The 21237-nt window shown below is 37.8% G+C and overlaps 1 protein-coding gene across 3 annotated transcripts; it reads left to right on the top strand.

Moving 5' to 3' along the window:
- The first annotated feature begins 167 nt into the window (after positions 1-167).
- AP3M1 (adaptor related protein complex 3 subunit mu 1) lies at positions 168-20992 on the top strand. Of its 3 annotated transcripts, none has more exons than XM_002920391.4 (9): positions 168-396; positions 9593-9868; positions 10532-10703; positions 13440-13577; positions 14737-14822; positions 15847-15980; positions 16817-17024; positions 18287-18431; positions 18899-20992. In XM_002920391.4, exons 2-9 carry the CDS (start codon positions 9596-9598, stop codon positions 18997-18999), a joined length of 1257 nt encoding a protein of 418 aa, XP_002920437.1. In that variant the 5' UTR covers positions 168-396; positions 9593-9595; the 3' UTR covers positions 19000-20992. The 3 variants fall into 3 exon arrangements, with proteins under 3 accessions (XP_002920437.1, XP_011224720.1, XP_034518598.1); XM_011226418.3 differs by lacking the exon at positions 168-396 and adding an exon at positions 409-672; XM_034662707.1 differs by lacking the exon at positions 168-396 and adding an exon at positions 6306-6441.
- The last annotated feature ends 245 nt before the right edge of the window (positions 20993-21237 follow it).

Below are 21237 nucleotides of genomic sequence, written 5' to 3'. Positions count from 1 at the left end.
CCTCTCCTGATTCTTTCCACTCGCAGTCTCTTCCTTCCCCAGCCATTGGCCCAGCCCCTTTCTGGCCCCGCCCACCCGACTGTAGGGGGACCCCAGACTGAGTTAGGCTGCGTACGAGCGCCTGAGTCCACATAGTGTGAAACCCCCCTTTCTTCTAGGTTCTGGGTGATCTAGAAGATTTAGATCCTAAACCTCAAGAGACATCTTTCTTCTCATTCAATGTCTTTCCGCTTACTTAGCTTTCCAATACGGTAGCCGCAGTTGGTTTCTTTGAAGCTGCTAGTCAGGCAATCTATCGGGCAACCCAACTGCGGGGTCCTCGCGGCCTTCTCAGCTGCCTCACCCTGGGTCCGGAGTGGACCTGGCGCCGAATCACTGACTGGCCCAGGTGTCGGGGTGAGTGTGGGGGGCGGGGAGTCTGCGGACAGGGAACAGCTCGAAAACTGGGGAGCAGGCTGAATAGCTGGGACTCCGGACTCCAGCCTGGGCTGCGGGAGAGCCTCTGATGTTGACCGCGCCTCTCTCTCGGCCTTCCGGGTTTTCTTGCCGGCGGGGCCGGAAGGGAGAGGTGCACCTGCAGCCCGGCCTTCTCGGGTCCCAGGCCCAAGAGGTTCAGACTCATTGGGGTCCCTTTCTGTGCTTCGGCGCGGGAAAAAGATCTTGTCACCCACGGTGAGCTGGAGTACCCACAACTTGGACCTCAGTCCCAGGCTTCTGCTTTGGAAGACAAAACCCCTGACTAACCTGAACAGACATCCTGTTAGAGGGTGGCGCCTGGATGAGCTTGGGGTAGGGAATACTGTGAGGAGAGTGTTCCAGTTTTTCAGGAGAGGTGACAGGAATCTAAACTGAGTATGGAAAAGTGATGAGCTCTGTGGCTGGTTGGATTTGGATTGTGCCCGAAGTTGAAGCGTGTAGCCTATGTGATTAAGAAGGTGGTGCCATTAAAATTAGGAGAACTTACATGAGGAGGAAGAATTTTGTAGAACTTGGGATATATCGAGTTTGAAACAGTGGCTTAGGTGTGGATGGTAGAAATTTTAAAAGGGAGGACGGGGACTGGGAAGTAAGCCGAAAAGAAACTTTCAAGGTGAGAACCAAATCAGGTGAAGTTTCACGTAATAAGGTAAGAAGTATTTGTTTTGGTTTGGGGAAAGTTACCAATGACATGAAATGCCCCAAGGGTCAAAGGAGGAAGTTGAAGTCTGAGGCTAGGTGGCTGGATTTGATCATTAGGAAGTCATTATGTCATTTGAGAGAGGTGCTTTAATACAGCCAGTAACTGGTAGGAGAAACTGCAAGTGTAAACTAATCCTCCATCATTTGGAGCAGGAAGCAAAAGATTATTGAGGATGTCAAGTCCCTAAAAGGATCGGGGTTTGTTTTAAAGAATACAAGGCACATTATGTTTTGGGGCAGAAAGCAAGTAACCAATGTGTAAGATTAAAGATTCAAGAAAGAGGAGATAAGACCCAGAAGAGAGAGAAGGGAGTGGGATCAAAATTTCAAATGGAAGGATTAGTTTTGGAGAGAAAGGAGGACACTTTCAATTGAGACTATAGAAAAAGCTGGGGAATGAGGTGAATGAGGAATTACCTGAAATTTGCATGTCTTTGGTAGGAAAGCTCTCTTTGCAGTAAGGTTAGTTTTTCTTACTAGATCTTAGGATTCTTAGAATATTTCTAAATATTCACCATAATATACTATTGGAGTTCCCTGCAAAATAGATATTTTTAAGTAGCCCAATAATATCTCAATGCATGAGTAGCAAATAGCTTTTATAGAGAAGAGGAATTCTCTCTTCCTCTACAAATGATCTCTCCTATTACAGAGAAAAAATAGAAGTGATCATCTTCCTACAACCAGACGTACAAACCTTCTTCCCTTTTGTTTAAAAAAGAAACGTGTTCAGAGGCACCTGGGTGGCTCAGTCAGTTAAGTGGCTGCCTTCAGCTATGGTCATGATTCCAGGGTCCTGGGATAGAGCCCCGAGTCCCTCTCCCTCTCCCCCACTTGTGCTCTCTCGTGCTCTCTCTCTCTCTCTCAAATGAATAAATAAAATCTGAAAAAAAGAGGAAAAGTGTCCCTTATTAAGGAAGGCAGATCCTTTCATCTAGTTTCCCAATACCATCCTCACCTACCCTATCAGGATCCTCTTTTTTTCAATTATTTCCTCTCTCCTACATTATCCGCCTTTCCCCTCCTATTCACACCTTTCCTTCAACAATTAGAAATATTCTTCCTTAACTGTGTGAAATACTCCCATTTATTTTCATGTCTTTTCATCCTCTTCACAGCTAGAGTTCTTGGATGTATCTACTCTCATCTCTAATTTTCCCACTTCTTGTTATTTATTTCTTAGCCCATTTCAGCCTGTCTTGTTTCCTGCATTCCACTGAACTATCACTAAAACTACCTTTACTAAGATCACTAATGTCCTCTATGTGTTAAATCATAAATTCTCAATAGGGACAAAAATTGCTTCTTGTGAGGCAAAAAATAATAATACTCTTTATGTATTAAACAGTATATTTACAGTACATAAGGAGATATACAGATATCTATTATGTAATATTAAAATTTTATGGGGGAGGGTGTGATTAAGGGGAGTCTGAAAAAGCCCCTCAGAAGGTAATTTTTAAAAAAAGATATTTTCAGGTTTGTTTTCTTTTTTTGTTCAGTTCTTATAGCTTGACCTCTTTGTGCCATTTAAAATGTTTAGTATTCCATTCTTCTGGAAACACACTAACATCCTCTAGTTTCTAAAAATCGCCCCCCCCCCCCCTTTTTTACTGCTCTTCAGCCACATCTTCTCAGCCTTTTTTTAGGCCCACTTCCTTGACCTACTTGCTATTCAGATGTTGTTCTTTCCATAGGCTCTCTTCTTACTATGCACATTCCCTCTTTGTAGTTTTTTTTCTCCTTGTAGCTATAATTCCCATTAACAAAAAGGCATGTTTACTCATGAGTGTGTCTCCAACTTGGCTTCTCTCTGAAGCACTAGACCTACATATATAATAGTCTTTCGAATATATCCATTTGGGTCAAATATATCCAGAATTGGGTCAATATATAGGACCAGGGCTAAGCGCCTCATTTTTCCTCTCATCTCCACCCCCCAAATCCACCTAATCTTTGCTCAAGCCTAAACATTTCTTTTACCTTTTTATTTTACCCCATCCCTGCTGTCAGCACTGTAGCCCAGGCCATCACCATAATTCATCTTAGAACTGGTGTCCTATTATTCAATTTCCACAGTGCAATTTCTCTTAAAACTGTAAATTGAATTTCATGAATTCCCTTCTTAAAACCATTAAAAATTGCACTGAGAATTAAGTGAACCAATCTCTGCTTATCTCCTTCCCAGTCTCATCTCGCCACTTCCCTTCACCTCCTAAAATTGCTAAATTTGTACTGGATTTCTTTACTTGTGTTCTCTGTCATCTCGAAGATTTGTGGAATTTTGAAGGACACTGTATTTCCCCTGTCATAATAGGAATTGCATCTTACTGTATTAAGTTGTTTGCCTTCTTTGCCGAACTCTAAATACTCTGAGTTCAGGGACTTTTACTTGGTTCACCTTTCTATCCCATTGCTTACTATATAAAACATATTCGGAACTACTCGTTGAATGAATAAATGATCAAAATACTGTCTGAGAATCAGAGAAGCTAGATTCTTGCCTGGTCTCATTTTCTTACCTTGCATATAGGCCCTTTTATGCCTCTATTCTATGTAGAAGGAATACATTTTCTTTTTTAGACATTATTCCAAGGATATTTTGACTACCGATCTTCCTTGACTTATGTTGAGGTTATGTCCTGAAAATATTGTAAGTCGAAGATGCATTTAATATACCTCTACCTACTGCGCATCATAGCTTAGCCTAACCTACCTTAAATGTGCTCAGAACACTTAACTTTAGCTCACAGTTGGGCAAAATTATCTAACACAAAGTTTATTTTATAGTTAAGTGTTGAATATCTTGTGTAATTTATTGAATAATGAAGTGAAGAACGGAATGGTTGTAAGTGTATTTTTTGTTTACTCTGGTGATCGGGTGGCTGACTGGGAGTTGCGGCTTGCTGCCTCTACCCAGCATCTCAAGAGAGTATTATATCGCTCTCCTGGAAAAAGATCAAAATTCAGTGTATGGATTCTAATGGATGCATATCACTTTTGCACAGTTGTAAAGTAGAAAAATCTTAAGTCAAACCATCGTAAGTTAGGGACCATCTGTATTATAGTTGCATGGTTTGCGAATCATCAGGTTGACTGTCCAACATTGGGTAAAGAGGATTTATGAAGTTAGCAAAGTTCTGACGGAACTTTCTCAAGTGGCTTTAAAATAAGATGGTAGCATTCTGTTTTCTGATTCAAAAGTCACTAAGAACAAAAAGATGGTTGTGGTTGTAATGAGTGTGTAGCTTTCCCAGAAAGTTTATTAGAATGATTAAAGGAGTAACTGCAGCTACTAAAAGGATAAGTAACTAAAGAAACAGGCTAAATTACACTGTCGTGCGTGGCAGTTATTGTTATATCCATTAGGCTCTTGATCCTAAAGGAATAGAAGAAATAAGCTCTCTTTTACATTCTTACAGTAGAAGGGTAAGGTGGGGTTAAAGCTAAGCACTGTTGAGAGCTCCAAGTGTTAGGCTTTCATCTCAGCACTAAGGATAACAGTAAATCCAAATGGCCAGTTTAACTTACTGTATTCTTCTGAGATTAGAACTATTGCCAACAAAAACAACTTTGTGCAAACTTCCTGGAAAGAATTTTTCACCAGTTTAAGAGGATGAGTAGGAATCTGGCCTCTAAAATAAATAAAGGAACTATGAAGTCACTTCAAGAACAAGCAGCTCGTTCAGGGTGTACTGTGGCAACAAAGTACCACAGATCCATATGAACTCTACGTTCTATAAGGAATAGTTAAGAAGATAACTTATGTAAATATAATTTCTACTCTAAATAATTTATTAGAACACATTTTGGCTTCTGACTAAGCAAGAAGCACATCCTTCAGCTCTTCTTAAATTATAACCTCAAAGAGCACATTTGCTGCTCAGTCCAGTATGGTAACCACCAGCTACATGTAGTTATATATATATTTAAATTAGTTAAAATTAAAACTTCAGTACATCCATTGCATTAGCCACGTTTCAAGTGTCCAGTGGCCACACATGATTAGTGGATACTATATTGGACAGCACAGGTGTAAGACATGGCCATCATGGCAGGAAATCCTGTTATACAGTGCGGCATTTGAGTATGTTCCTAATAATTAGTCTCCAGGAGTCAGGTAAGAACAGGAGCCCAAGATTCACCCAGACCTGGGTTTGAACCCTGGCTCTGATATTTATTGTGTGATCTGATTTAACATTTCTAAGACTTTATTGTCTTACCTGTAAAACGGGGGTAAGCGCAATATTTATAACATTGAATTGTGAAGATTCAATGAGATAATGTAGGGAAGGGCCTAGCATAGTGCCTGGCCCACAGTAAGTAGTCAGTACCTTTTAGATATTATTAATGTATTTCTTCTTAATAAAAAGCTTTGAGTAGAGCTGAAAATTTAGTTTTGTGAAGAGTACCATATTCCATAGCTGGCTCACTTGTAGTGCTCAAATCTGAGTCTCTGAGTGGATTACAATGGTCTCCTTTCAGCCACACTGTATTTCAGATGATGATTTTATTCTAAGAAAAGGTGTCATAATACAAATTTAGTTGCAGATCTTATCATTGGATATTCCTGTTTTTTTTTAAGTGTATCAACAGGGTTAGAGTTAAAGTCAGTAGGTTCTATATAACAAGTCTGTATTCTAGTGACACTACTTAACACTCAAATAGAAATATACAGCTGACACAAAGCAAACCTGTTAAAGCATCTGACTATATAATTTCTTTATCTGACTAGATAAAGTAGAAAAATTTAACAGGTTTCAGTATTAATCTAGAAAAATTTAGTAGATCCAAAACCTCAGGGTTTATTGCTGCCAACTCACATTGATTGCTTGGCTAAATAGAGATGGCTTTGAACAAAGAAACATTTTTTGTTTCTAATAATCAGGAACCGTAAAATGGTAACAGTATTCATATTTATTAAAACAGTAATTACTAAAACACATCTTAGTAATTAGTATTTACATTAAAACTTCTGAACATGTGCCAAATGGGAAGGGGAAATCATCACCAGGTAGTCCTTATGTGTCAGCTGCTTTCATAAAATAAATGACTTGCTCTCAAAAGAACTGGTCAGGTTGGTGTCATTGTTTTCTGTCTCAACAGAATTGAATGAATCCATTCTGGAAAATCTTCCTTTCCTCTTTGGAATTTATCTTCATGCAGAGAAACTGAATGTATTCATTTTAAATTTTTTACATTTGGACTACACTTACAGAATACTATAATTTTGAATTAGTGGACCACTAGACTAAACACCTGGTAAGTGATGTTACCTACATAAAAGAAAGGAACACGTTAAGGTAATTAGGTATTTTTCTATTGTCCCCCATTTGCAAGGATAATAAAGTTTTTATCTGAAGTATAGTTAACACTCAGAAAATTATATGTCACAATATAAAACCCAATGCATTATCACAAAATGAATACAACTTGTAACTATCATGTAGATCAAGAAATAAAACATTACAAGCACCTTAGGAAACATCCCCCATGCCCCTCTTAGTCACTACCCCCACTCTCCATAAAAGATAGCACTTGATTTCTCAAACCATAGATTAGTTTTGTCTGTTCTGGAGTGTCATATAAATAGAATCATACTGTATGAATCCTGTTGCACCTGGTTTTGTTTGTTCAATATAGTTTTTGTAAGGTTCATCCATATTTGTTTCATGTAACAATAGTTTTCATTGCTATATAATATTCCATTTTAATAGTACACTATAGTTTATTTTTCCATTGTACTATTAATAAATATTTGAGTTCCAGGTTTTCACTATAACAGTATATTTTTATACATGTTTTTGGTGCACATTTGTATATATTTATGTTTAATCCACCTGGGAGTAGATTTGTGTGTCACAGTTATTAAGAATATTCTTTTAAGTGAAATATAATTCACATACTACAAAACTCATCAGTTTAAAGCATACCATTTAGTAGTTTTTAGTGTATTCACAAGGTTGCACAACCATTATCTCTAATTCCAGATTTTTATCACCTTAAAAAGAAATGGCAAACCCATAACCACTAACTCCCCATTCTTTCCCTTCCACCCAGCCCCTGGCAACCACTAACCTAATTTCTGTCTCTGTAGATTTGCTTATTCTGGACATTTTATGAAATGAAATCATATAATATGTGACCTTTTGTGTCTGGCTTCTTTTACCCAGCATAATATTTTCATCGTTCATTCCTTTTTATAGCTGAATAATATTCCATTGTTGGAAAATTATGTACTGATTCATCAGTTGATAGACATTTGAGTTGTGTCCACTTTTTTGACTATTCTGAATAATGCTGCTAGGAACATTTGTATACAAGTTTTTGTATGGACATCCATTTCCAGTTCTCTTGGTTATATACCTAGGAGTAGAATTGCTGAGTTATTTGGTAACTCTGTCTTTAACTTTTTGAAGAACTCCGTTTTCCACCCTATCTGTACCATTTTACATTTCTGCGAACAATGTATGAGGGTTCCAGTTTCTCCACATTCTTGTGAATACTTGTTATTGTCTGCATCTTAATTATATCTAGCCTAATGGATATGAAGTGTTACCCCATTGTGATTTTGATTTACAGTTGAAAAGGTGTTGAGCACCTTCCCATGTGCTTATTGATCCTTTGTGTGTGCATCTTCTTTGGAGTAATGTCTTCAGATTCTTTGCCCATTTTTTTTTTATTATGTTCTTTTTATTATTCAGTGGTAAGCATTCTTTTTATATTCTGGGTAGTAGTCCCTTGTAAGATATATGGTTTACGATTATTCTTTCATTCTGTGGGTCATCTTTTTATTTTCTTGATAATGTCCTTCAAAATACAAAAGTTTTAAATTCTGATACAAGTCCAGGTTATCTGTTTCTTCTTTTGTTGCTCGTGCTTTTGGTGTCATCTAAAAAAAAGTAATCCAGGGTCATGAGGACTTAATGGATACATTTTTTTCTAAGGGTTTTTAATAGTTTCAGCTCTTATATTTAGGTCTTGATACATTTTGAGTTACTTTTTATACATGGTATGAGGTAGAGGTCTACATTCATTCTTTTGCATGTGGGAATCCAGTTGTCCCAGCACCATTTGTTGAAAAGACTATTCTCTCTTCCACTGAATGGTCTTGGCAATTTTATCAAAAAATCAATTGACCATATATGTAAAGGTGAATTTCAGAATTCTCCATTCTATTCCATGGATCTGTACAACTGTTCTGCCAGTACCACATAGTACATTTGTAGTAGGTTTTGAAATCTAGAAGTATGAGTCCACCAGATTTATTCGTTTTCAAGATTGTTTGGCTATCCTTGGTCTCTTTCATTTCTGTATGAATTTTAGGATCATCCTGTTAGTTTCCACAAAAAAAGGCAGCTGGCGCTATAGTAGGGATTGCATTGAATCTTAAGCCAATTTGGGGGGTATTGCTATCTTAACAATATTACGTTTTCTAATCCATGGATGTGAAATGTCTTCCCATGTTTTAGATATTTTTTAATTTCTAATTTCTTCCAGTGATGTTCTGTACTACTCAATGTATACTAATAATGTTCTGTATTATTCTATATTGATGACGTTCTATACTAATCAGCGTACTTGCGCTTTGTTAAATTTAGTCCTAAATATTTTGATCTCCTTGATGCTCTTGTAAATGGAATTATTTTCTCAATTTCATTTTCAGGTTATTCATTGCTAATGTTTAGAAATACAATTGGTTTTTTAAAAATATTGATCTTGGATCCTGCAACCTTGCTGAACCCGTTTATTAGCTATGATTTTGTGCATGTGAGCGTGTGTGTGTGTGTTTCTTAGGACTTTACATATGCAAGATTGTATCATCTGCAAATTGAGGTAGTTTTTTTCTTCCTTTCCAATTTGGAAGGCTTTTGTTTCATTTTCTTGCCTAAGTGCCCTGGCTAGAATCTCCAGTACCATACTGAATAAAAATGGTGAGAGTGAACATCATTGTTTATTCTTGATATTAAGGGGAAAGCTTTTAATCTGTAGTCATTAAATATGATGTTAGTTATGGGATTTTCACAGATGCTCTGCTCTCTTGGGGTTAGGAAGTTTCTTTTTCTAGTTTAAGTGTTTTTATTGTAAACAGGTGCTAGATTTAATCCAATGATTTTCCTGCATGTTTTAAAATAATTAAATGTTTGTCTTTTATGTATATTGTATGTTACATTGATTGATTTTCATATGCTGAATCCATCTTCCATTCTTAGAATAAATCCCATTGGTCGAGGTATATAATCTTTATGTGTTGCTGGATTCAGTTTGTTAGTATTTTGTCAAGGATTTTTACAGCTATTCTTAAGTGATCTTGGTCTGTGGTTTCTTCTGTTGCCTTGGTCTGGTTTTGGTGTCAGAATAATACAAAGATAATTTTTGATGTACACTAAATTTAAACTTTTTTCCCCCCCAGAAAATGATCCACAGTCTATTTCTCATAAACTGTTCCGGTGACATATTTCTTGAGAAGCACTGGAAGAGCGTTGTGAGCCAGTCTGTCTGTGATTATTTCTTTGAAGCTCAAGAGAAAGCTGCTGATGTTGAAAATGTACCACCTGTCATTTCAACACCTCATCACTACCTCATCAGTATCTACCGGGATAAGCTCTTCTTTGTGTCTGTCATACAGACTGAAGTGCCACCTCTCTTTGTAATTGAGTTCCTACATCGAGTTGCTGACACTTTCCAGGTTGGTTATTCATCAGGTTTTTTGAACTTAAACTACTCAAGTTAACTGGGGATGGGACACATAATTATATTCTTTAATTATCCAGCTTTTGATATGTCTTCTGTTTGTCTGTCTCTCCTTTTCAACTAAGCATAAATTCATAAACCCTTTTTTTGGGGTGCACAGCAGTACACATGGCTGCTCCATTCACTGTTTCAGTAGAACACAGTAATCTCGTGGTCATGGAAGCCATATTTTTTATGTGTATTACAAATTATGTCATCAGGAAGCAGTAATGCCCTCTACATACAGTTCTCTGAATGGTCCCAAGATTTTTATTCGTTATGTAATCTTCTAATATTTACATTTTATTACTTGCTAATTGTACTAAATAATTGAAAACTTATCTGTGTTTTGGGGGTTACCTAATCAAGGCAAATTAAGTTTATAGTACACATCCTAGTTTAATGTTTCAGTGTACTCTCTGGCTTAATATGTAGTAGGAATTCAGTTCAATCTAAAAATATTGAGGAATAGAACTATAGAGGGTTTTTTTCCCTCTTGCATATTTTCAACATCTTAAACAATGAATTATGCTACTGTAAGTTTATCCTTCTGAACAGAGTATTTAGAAAGCCTTTCTTCATGCCTTCCATTGTGCAATATTGTGTACATTTTGTTAAGGACTACTTTGGTGAGTGTTCAGAAGCTGCAATTAAGGATAATGTGGTCATTGTATATGAGCTCTTGGAAGAAATGTTAGACAACGGATTTCCACTGGCTACTGAATCTAATATTTTGAAAGAACTGATTAAACCACCAACAATTCTCCGTTCTGTCGTCAACTCTATTACAGGTAAGGTGAAAACGTGCTGCATTAGGAACTGAACAATTAAAACTTTATAAACAATTCCTTGTGCTTATGATCTGGCAGATTATTAAGGTACTCCAGTTTGGCTAGAGTTAAAGTTAATAGTATTGTTAAAATGAATGTGTATTTCTTTTCATGGGGAAACTAGGTCTTAAATGGAAAGAAAACTTGATTATTACTCTTTTATTATAGGTTTTTCTATAAGACCACAATAACATTATTACTATTACTTAACACTAAATAATAAGACTGAATAAATTTTCCCAGTTAATCCTAAAAAGCCAATATAGTGAGGCTACTTAGAAGAACATTTAATCTATTTATAGACTTGCATTTTAATGTTTAAATTAGCGTTATTTTATGTGATGTGATGAAGATGTCAGCTAACACTATACTGGGTAATCATTGTAGTATATATGTGTATCAAATCAACATGCTGTATACCTTAAACTTAACACAATGTTGTATGTCAATGATGCCTCAATAAAAGCTGGGAGAAAAATAAAAATTAATAAATAGCATTATAAAACTGGCATTATGTTGCTACCCCAAATTAATAGGAAATAGAAAATTAAAGACTCTCTACCACAGAGTACATATTGTCTCCTCCAAGTCTTTGTTTTAAACATGCAAAATTTATTAAAACAAAAAGAGATAGGAAATTAGTCTATTTTTGAGATCTCATACGTTGTGGGCCTTGTACTTGTGTTATTAATTTTTGTTTATTTCTTGAGTATAGCTAGAAATTAGGTACATCCAGATGACAGTATTTTTTGAGAGTATTGAAGTCTTCTAGAGAAAGATTTCCGTGAAATACTACATGCCACACCAGCTATGCTGTCTACCATTTTAAATCCCTCTCCAAGTGTATTGACCTAAAAAATGAGGCAAGAGAAGCCTATGAAAAAGCTATATCCATCTTCTGTATAAGGCTGAGTGTTAGCAGAAATTCAGGAAAAGATAAAATGGAATGTATGTACCTAGAACTTACACTCTGGATGGGAGAGTGGGAAAAAAATTAAAGTGCATAAATAATATAAGATTGTAAAAGGCAATTCCTTACTTTACAAACAATACAATGACACTGGAAAGTACACATGATATAGTATTAAATAGAAAAAAAATCACAAAACTATAAAAATTTCTCTTAATTACACATAACATTCATATAGACAGAAAAATTCTAAAATGTTTCAGTGACCATCTCCAGCTAAGGAGCTGCATACTGTCTTTATTTTCACTTTATACTTTATAATTTTTAAAATAAACATGTATTTTATAGTAACAAAAAGTAGAATGAAAATGTATAGATTATTAAGGTAGTGTATTATGAAATTAAGGAGAATGGTTCAGTAGGTAAACTGTGGTGCTTGGCCCCAGTGTAGGGCCCTAGAGAATCAGCAGAATTTAGGGAGAGAGGGAGGAATAAGAGCATTCTATAGATGGAATTATATAAGAAAACACACATAGTGAAAAACCACGAATTGTATTAATTCATTTATCAGGAACAGAGCTGTTTTTTTAGTTGAGTAATGAGGTATAAAACATAAAAGTTGAGAAAGTTCTTGAATGCTAGGCTAAATATTTAGTTTTTATCATAAAGCCAGTGTGGAAACATTGAAAGTTTGAACAGGAAGGTGAAAGCAATGTTTTTAGAAAATTCTGGAAAGCAAAAGGTTTGGAGACACAAATACCAATCATAATTAGACTGTAAAGTTGTACATACAGTATGATCACAATTGTATTTTAAGGTACAGTCAGAAAAAAAGCAAACCTATCAGAATAGAAAAAAATAAGTATAACCTATTTATGAGGGAAGTGTTTAAAGAAATATACCAAAATGTTAATGGTAGTTGTATTTTGGTACTAGGAAAATGGATTCTTTTTAGCCACTTTTCTGAACTTTCCATGTGTTGTTGTTATTAAGCATGTACTACTTTTGAGTTGGAAATGTAAATTAACCAAAATGTTAAATATGTCACAGCTCAAGGGCATGTTTTGGAAACCAGACTTACTTTCAGACATATGTCAATTTACCAGTAAATTAGCCAGATATTAAACATTAGCCATATTGCAGCCATATGGGTGTGCCGACCTTAAAATGGGAAAAGGCCAAAGTGTATTCTTCATCCAGTTACTCCACTGAGGCCTGCTTGGCAGTGTCTCATGTAGAATTTAAGCTGAATACCAAAGGCCTACTTACCACCCTGTATTCTCAGTGGAGACATTTTATCGGCAGAAGGTTTTGAAACAACTAGCCTCTTTCCTTCATCAGTGGCAGCAGGATGAGATTCTGTTTTTGAGCCACTGGAATTAGGTTAGGTTACTGTTAACACACAGGAAGCAAAAGATAAGTAAATGAATTTAACCTGGTTTGGCACATAGAAGACCACATGGCCTATTTCTGTCTTCTAGAAATTTGATCATGTTGGTATGGGTGTATCTCCAACAATTCTGGAAACTATCCACAACTTCAATGAAGGAAAACCCAAACATTTAAAGAAGCAGCTACAGCATTCTTTTTTTTTGTTTTTCTGTTAATAGTTTTTCCTTCTTTTTTTTTTTTAAAGTAAACTATACACCCAATGTGGGCTCGAACTCACAATCCCAAGGTCAAGAATCACACACTCTACCAACTGAGCCAGCCAGGAACCTCTGTTAATAGCTTTCCTGATCACCATTTTATGCATTACCTTTGATTTCTCCTTTTTCGACTTCTAGGCAGTAGTAATGTTGGGGACACACTCCCCACTGGACAGCTGTCCAACATCCCATGGCGCCGGGCAGGGGTAAAGTACACAAACAATGAAGCCTATTTTGATGTCGTGGAAGAAATAGATGCAATTATAGATAAATCAGGTAATTGTGTGCATGTGGTCTTATTTGGGAAAAACAGTTGAGCTGTCATAAGCTGAATAGAAAATTGAAATCCCTTGGTAGTACGGTTTCAGCAGAAAGGCATTCATTTCCTAATAGCTTAAAAATCTGTTTATTTTGCCCAGAGGTTACATATAATTTTCATAACCACTAGCTGATATCTGCCAAACCTTTGTAAATCAGATCTCATGCTGCCTTACTTTAAACCAGTTATTACCCTGTATGCCTCTCCCTCTTGCCATTTTTTCAACATTTATTGTTTTCTACCATGCACCATACTTTTGCTACCACTGTATATGCACTACTTCTAATAAAGACCCCAGACAAGACAGCGGTACTGTAATTAGAAACATAAAATTTTATTAAAAATATCTAGTCCAACCCTCACATTTTATACATAAGGAAACTGAGGCTCAGAAGGGTTTAGTAATCTGCTTAAGGTCACACAGCTAGTTGGTGTGTGAAAATGAGCTATTGTGAATTAATAGCCAATATCTTTTCTTCATTGAGTGCCCTTTTCATTATAAAATCCCATCATACAGAATAATAGCTATATTATTACAGAATATTGGCTCCTATTTCTTAAAAAGTTGACAGCTTAGTCCATTTCAGTGAGAAATTCACCTCATTTTTAAATTCCATTAAAAATATTTTAACTTCAAACACTTTTTTTTCCTAAGAGGGAAAGAGTTGGGGGAGAGGACAGAGGGAAGGAGAGAATCTTAAGCAGACTCCACACCCAGCATGGAGCCCAAGGCAGGGTTCAGTCACATGACCCTGAGATCGTGACCTGAGGTGAAATGAAGAGTCAGACGCTTAAGCAACTGAACCACCCAGGCACCCCAAAAATACTTTACTTTCATCTCCAGCAGTCTTACGAGGTTGACTCTATCAAGATAGAGGCAGGTTTGATATTCCGTAGGATTTTCACAGTCCTAGCAGAATTAGGTGTGGGCTGTGGCACTTAGCAAAGAAGCTGCTGTAACCAATGTAATGGACCCCCTATCCACTAACTGGTTAGTAGATGTGCAAGTTTCATTATGTCTGACACCCGGGAGGTGTCTCCATTGCTTCAGATACAGTGATCGCTCTAGTAAAGACTCAGATTCCAGTGATGTTATCACTTTCTTTCTTTCTTCAGGATCTACAGTCTTTGCAGAAATTCAGGGGGTCATTGATGCTTGCATTAAGTTATCTGGAATGCCTGACCTTTCTCTTTCTTTCATGGTAAGTTTTGTTCTCCTGTCCTGTAGCTCTTTGCATGCCCAATATATATGAGGTACTAAATGAAATGATAAATACTGAGAGATGTTTATCTCTTAGATTGTAAGGATTATCTCAGAAATATTGTAAAATTTATTTATTTTATTTATTTATTTATTTATTTATAGAACGTGTGTGCACATGAGTGAGCAGGGGGAGGGGCAGAGGGAGAGAAAGAGAGAATCTCAAGCAGACTTCATGCTGAGCCAGGAGCCCAACATGGGGCTCGATCTCACAACCCTGAGATCATGACTTGAGCGGAAATCAAGAGTCAGCCCTTAACTGACTAAGCCACCCAAGCGCCCCCATCTCAGAAATCCTCTTAACCAGCTTCCCAAGACAGTGGTTTATGTGATGAGCATGGCCTTTATGGAAGGTTGAGGAGAGGTCTTCTCCTGAGTGTGTTAGTGGCTTAAATGGCTGGCTGGCTTCTGCAAATCTGTAGTCTCACTTACTAAATTATTATTTGCTTTGCTGGTATGAAAATGCATTGATCTTTTGCATCATTTTAGACTCAGCATGATCTACTAAGAAAAGAGAACGGAGTTCTAATGCTAACTTAACTTGTCCTGCCCCACATATAAAATATTTGTGGGGCTCCTGGGTGGCTCAGTCAGTTAAGTAGCTGGCTCATGATTTTGCCTCAGGTCATGATCTCAGGGTTCTGGGATCGAGCTCCATGTCGGGTTCCATGCTCAGTGGGGAGTGTGCTTGAGGATTCTTTCTCCTTCTCCTTTTGCCCCTTCCCCCACTCACACACATGCACGTACATGCTCTTTCTCTCTGTCTCTCAAATCAATAAATAAATCTTTAAAAATATATTTGAAACCCTTGTGAAACCATTAAGTTTGTGTTATTGTGGTCATAGTAACAAACTCTTAACATGACTGTTTTATCCTTAGGGAGTATATTAATGTCTCATAATATCTGAGTAGAGTTGCCATATTCCATGCACTCTATGAACATTGCTGTCTTGTTTTCCTGGCAGAACCCACGTCTTCTAGATGATGTCAGCTTCCACCCCTGCATCCGGTTCAAGCGCTGGGAATCTGAAAGAGTTTTGTCATTTATTCCTCCAGATGGAAATTTCCGACTCATATCATATCGTGTCAGCTCACAAAAGTATGTTGATGCATCAGCTAGAAATCTGTATCAGTGTGATGGGTATTCATCTTACCTTTTTCATTCTGTCAGTCAGATACTTGAATTCGTCACTGCTCCCTTTAGCCATAGCTCGCCAGGAAACTCAGGAAGAACTGGTGAAAATATTTATCTAAAATAATCAGCATACCTTGAATATGAGAATATAAAGTAGTAGTAAAAGAGACTAGTAAAACATACACCTCAGAACAAGCATTTTGGACTGTGCATAACCCACACAAAACCTTGAACCCATGCCATAATTTTACTGTGGTCTGTGGATTTCAGAGCTGACAGGAGACAAACACATCTCTAGCTCTCTAGGCTATCTCCCAGCTAACTGCCTTCAGGTCACTCTTTTGTGTACTAAGGTTTAAATGAATTGGCATTGTGAATTGTAAATGGTTTGTCTCTTGAAAATATCAGAAGGTATTTTGGTAATATCAGATGGGACTCAAAAGCAGAGGAATTATTTCGTGGCCACATAGGAACTGTTTTATTTAGGATAATTTTAAATTATCTTTTCTGTGGGAATTTCTTCAAACGAGGGCTGTTTGCCCCAGTTGTTTATACTATCTTGATTCCTGTCTTGATTTGTATACTTACTGCTCAGAAATTGTGTAATTCCTCGTGTGGTGGTACTCATACCCTCTGGTGAATACCGCGGAATGCTGAATCGCCAGGTCTGGGGGGTGAATGGCCTCATATTGGAGTCAAAGGTAGGGTAGGATACTCTGGACTGAGGTTTCCAGGCTACCTCAGGAGCTGTCTCACACCATTAATTATGTTTGTGGTTGTGTCTGTCTTTCTCTTTTCAGTCTAGTGGCAATACCGGTGTATGTGAAACATAGCATCAGCTTTAAGGAGAACAGTTCTTGCGGTAGATTTGATATTACAATTGGACCAAAGCAGAATATGGGAAAAACTATTGAAGGAATCACAGTAACAGTTCACATGCCAAAAGTTGTGCTGAATATGAACCTGACACCAACACAAGGCAGCTATACATTTGATCCAGTTACCAAGGTACAGCCACCTCTAATCAAGAGTGAGCAAATGTTTCTGCAATCTTTATTTTATGATGGCAGGGAGGGCAGAAGGAAGGGTTTGATGTCTTGGTTAAAACTAAAGTTCCTAACGAAACCTGGAGAGCGTACTGTGCTGTGCTCTCGCCACTGACTGTGGAGGGAATCCCACATCTGCTGCTGCGGAGATAAACCGAAAAGTGAGACTCATTCTGTTCTCCTTCAGAGTGTGCCTTTCCTCATCCAGCGAGATGCACTCGCTGAGGAAGAAGATGTAAAAAGCTTTTTAAAAAGAGAAAAGCGTCATCTGGATATAAGAAGTTAGTATTGTAGTCTGTTAATTGTTAAATTTTCTGTAGAAATTGATCATTAAGACTTTTTAATTTAAAAGCACTGTTCCATACTCTTCCACAGGGGATGCAGGCTAGGAAAGCAGCGTCCTCACCACACATAAACGTGTCTCTAGCAAACGGTTTTCAGGGAAACTGTAGAAGATGGTTTTCTCTTAGCTTCTTGCTTGGTGAAAAAGTATGATTCAACAGCAGAGTCATTGAGCCCCCTGATACGTGAAAAGGTGTATTTTTAAATAAAATCTTTGAACGTTAAAGATCATCTAATCCACTCCTAAAGATTTGAAGAACTCCCCAGAGACTACCCAGGCCTGAGAAATGGAGGGAGTAGCTCCAGATCCCTGGCCCTTCACCTTGGCTTCAACTGTAATAGCTTCCTTTTCTTGACTGTTACTGAGCTTCCACACTAAAGATTTTACTGGAACAAAGAAAGCTAAAAGTTTAAACAGCATCAATTTAGGTCCATTTTCTCATGTCACAGAAAAGTAAACTGAGGCCCAGAGGCTTACAGTGAAGGTGGTATAGTAGAAGGAACGTGTGAAATCAGATTAGCTTCAAATTCTAGCCGTGCTTTTAAACTAGCTGTGTGACCTTGAGCAAGTCATTTGACCACTGAGCCTCAGTTTCCTTGTTAAAGAAGACAAAATCTGTATCACAGGCCTCTTTGAGATAATGTACGAATAGTGCTAAGCACAGTGCTGTATCCCAAAGTAAGTAGATTCTCTACAAATGTTGGTCCTCTGCCCTCACCATTCAGAGTCACAGAACTGATTCGTGGTAAAATTCCGTGAAGATCCCAGGTCTGTTGTTTCCAAGACACTGTGCTTCGTTCTCTACAGAAGTTGATGGTGTCTTTGAACATTTGTCTTTAGTAAATGGTTCAGATTGTATTTGTTTTCTATGTCTTTTTAAGGTACTAACATGGGATGTGGGAAAAATTACTCCACAAAAGCTCCCAAGTCTTAAAGGACTAGTAAATTTACAGTCTGGAGCACCCAAGCCAGAAGAGAATCCGAGTCTCAACATACAGTTCAAGATCCAGCAGCTTGCTATTTCTGGTAAGAAGTTTTGACTTGTGTTTAAGGGTGAACTGAGTTTTGCTGAGGTCAGCTCTCAGGAGCTCAGAAGGGTATGAGCATACCCTCTTTAGAGAGAACAACAGCTCCAGTTTGCCTGTCACACTGGGCTATGGGGCCATCCTCTCAGGTACGATGATTTTGCAGAGCAAAATAAGCAGAGCTTATTTCACACAGCTTTCTTCCACGGCACCCTCCTCCTCCAAGCACAAAGGAAGGAGTCATTCATACTCAGAAAGAATTATCCTTAAAAGACATTCCTTGCCCACATGGGAATCTAAACTAAAACCATCCCCCCACAGTGCTGTAATTTGTGAATTACAAATTCACAAATTAGGGACACTTGGTTAATGTCACATTTACTGGATAGTGTTCATTGCTAAACAAATACTGGTTGGTGTGGCCAGGAAAATAATTTGTCCTTTCCTTACCTATTCTTTTTGATACAGGCTTAAAAGTAAACCGCTTGGACATGTATGGGGAGAAATATAAGCCATTTAAAGGAGTCAAATATGTCACGAAAGCTGGAAAGTTCCAAGTGAGAACATGAGAAGAGGCCAAAATTCCTCAAGATCTGTTTGTTTTCCTAGTGTCATTATAGTTTATTACTGTTAGGTACCAAGTGGGTGGGAATACATATTCTAGTCCAAGCATTCCTGTTGAGCTACACACAGCTACCGAGGTTGCTTAGTAATCAGCGTAGGATTCTGAAGAGCTTTAAGCTAAGGAAACTTTGAATGACTTAGCTTATTTTGTATCTTTTCAGTTAGGAAGATTCTGGAGGTGATTGCCTCCATAGGGGGGCATCAGCTGGAGGCTGCACATTGTAACAGTAAAAGGCAAAGGCTACAGTGATGACTCTCCCCTAAAACAAGTGACCTGGTCTGAGCAGGAGCTGTCTTCATCTGTAATATGATGTATCAAGTGCAGCCAAATGTCACACCTGTCCCGAATCAGCATCTGTCCCAGCAGAGGAAGTTCCCCCCACCCCAAGAAGTTTACAAAAAACTGCCTCTTCAAGTGTTTGCCTTATTCAGCTTTTCACTTGTGCCATTAAGCAAGCACTGTAGCAAAAGCCACTTCCACTGGCCCTGGCAGGGAGCCCCACTGCTCCAGGCTCCATTCTCAACTGTACTTGGTCTTGTATTTTTTATAAATAAGATTTTTATGTAGAGCTCAGATTTTGATTTATAGGGACCTTGCTGCAGGAAGTACCATCTCAGTTTTGTGCCACTAGTTCAGCTGTTAGATAGCATAGCAAAAATTATTTCTATCAAAGGGGCGAATGCTTTATTAAGGCAATAAAAGGGAACACTACTTCTGCTTTTAGGAAGTTATTGCAAGCACAAGCATTTGAGATTTGAAGCAAATTAAAGCGTAAAGGAGAAACTTAACTTTGCCACCTTCATGTTTTATAAAGCTTATCAACACCCCTTAAACCATTGTTAGCCTAAAGGCCTCAAGCCGTAGTTCAGCAAAAGAAAGAAAATGTGCCTGCTTCACTGTCGTCACTTTTTGTTAATCTTTTATCTTTTTTATTGTTGTTCTTAAGGTCTTGAAATTACCTGCATCCCTTGTCTTCAGGGGGAGCTCCCTCTTCATATAGTGTGTGCTTTCCAAGGCTACAGTGGTTAAGTTCCTTCCTGAAGCTGTTGTCATAATTGTTACTTGAATGTCTCTACTGTACTGACAGAGTACTTGAAGTACACGATATTGAGGCAGTAACAAGATCCTCAGTAACATTGATGAAACCATATTGTCTTGGTTGGCAAGCCAGTCTAGAGTTGTATCATTTCACTCAACTTCACTGGCTTTGAAGTCCTTGCCCAGTCATTTTGCCTTATTAGACCTAAAGAATGGAGAAAGGCTGAGAGATACAAGTACTTGTTCTTGATGGTTCCCACTTGTTCTTGCTTATGCTTTAGTTTTCCTCTCCTTGTTCCTCTATTCTTTTCATTCCTCTCGGCTTATAATTCCCTTTTCCATAACCTGCTAACAATGGCCCTTAAATTCATCCCATTCTGCTGTCAAGGGCTAGTGGTCGATGCTGCTACAGAGACCCCACCAGACAGCAGCCTTCTTACCTTTGCCTGCCTAGGGATTCCAGCCTGCCTTTCATCTAATGGGAAATGGCACTTTTTGCAAATATGAAATTTCTTGGGTAACCAATATCAGCTTGGCAGCTAAAATCAAGATGTTGCCAAATATTTATTCCCTTTGCCTAACATTGATTACCCGGTCCAATTGCTTTTATTTTTAATGTCCTGTCTCAAAAGAACAATCAGTACATTTGTTTTTCTTTCTGCAGAATCCCTAATCTCAACCATGTATATCTGGACTGTCCAGTTTTCTTTCTGTGCTATCTTCTCTTATATATAAATAAGCAGATTATATGCAAAGAGTTCCTTGTCTCTAGCAATTTCTGCTAAAACTCCAAGTAGATTGTTTCCTTTTACAATTAAATTATTGTATTTATTAATTTGAATCCAGTAAATCCTTTCTCCAATCTGGCTATACTGTCAATAAAAAGATGAGAGCAACGAGTTGATTTTTTAGCTTGACTGTTGATTGAGGGTTCTCAGATGGGCACGCCTCAGCATCAGAGCAGGCCAAGCATGACCAGACTTTGTTCTGTATCGTCCCATAAGGTGTCAGGGTTGCTGCAAAGCATTTACAAGTGCTCCTCTCTTAACCTCAGTGTGTTAACAGCCATGGATACTTCTCTGAACATTACCCTCTGGCCAGAGACTAAGCAGTAATGATCAGAGTTACTCTCCCTGTCCCCACC

The sequence above is a fragment of the Ailuropoda melanoleuca genome, chromosome 6, assembly GCF_002007445.2.
Source record: "Ailuropoda melanoleuca isolate Jingjing chromosome 6, ASM200744v2, whole genome shotgun sequence".
Lineage (NCBI taxonomy): Eukaryota > Metazoa > Chordata > Mammalia > Carnivora > Ursidae > Ailuropoda > Ailuropoda melanoleuca.
The sequence above is the reverse complement of the archived record's forward strand: the minus strand, read 5'-3'. Positions and strand labels throughout refer to the sequence as shown.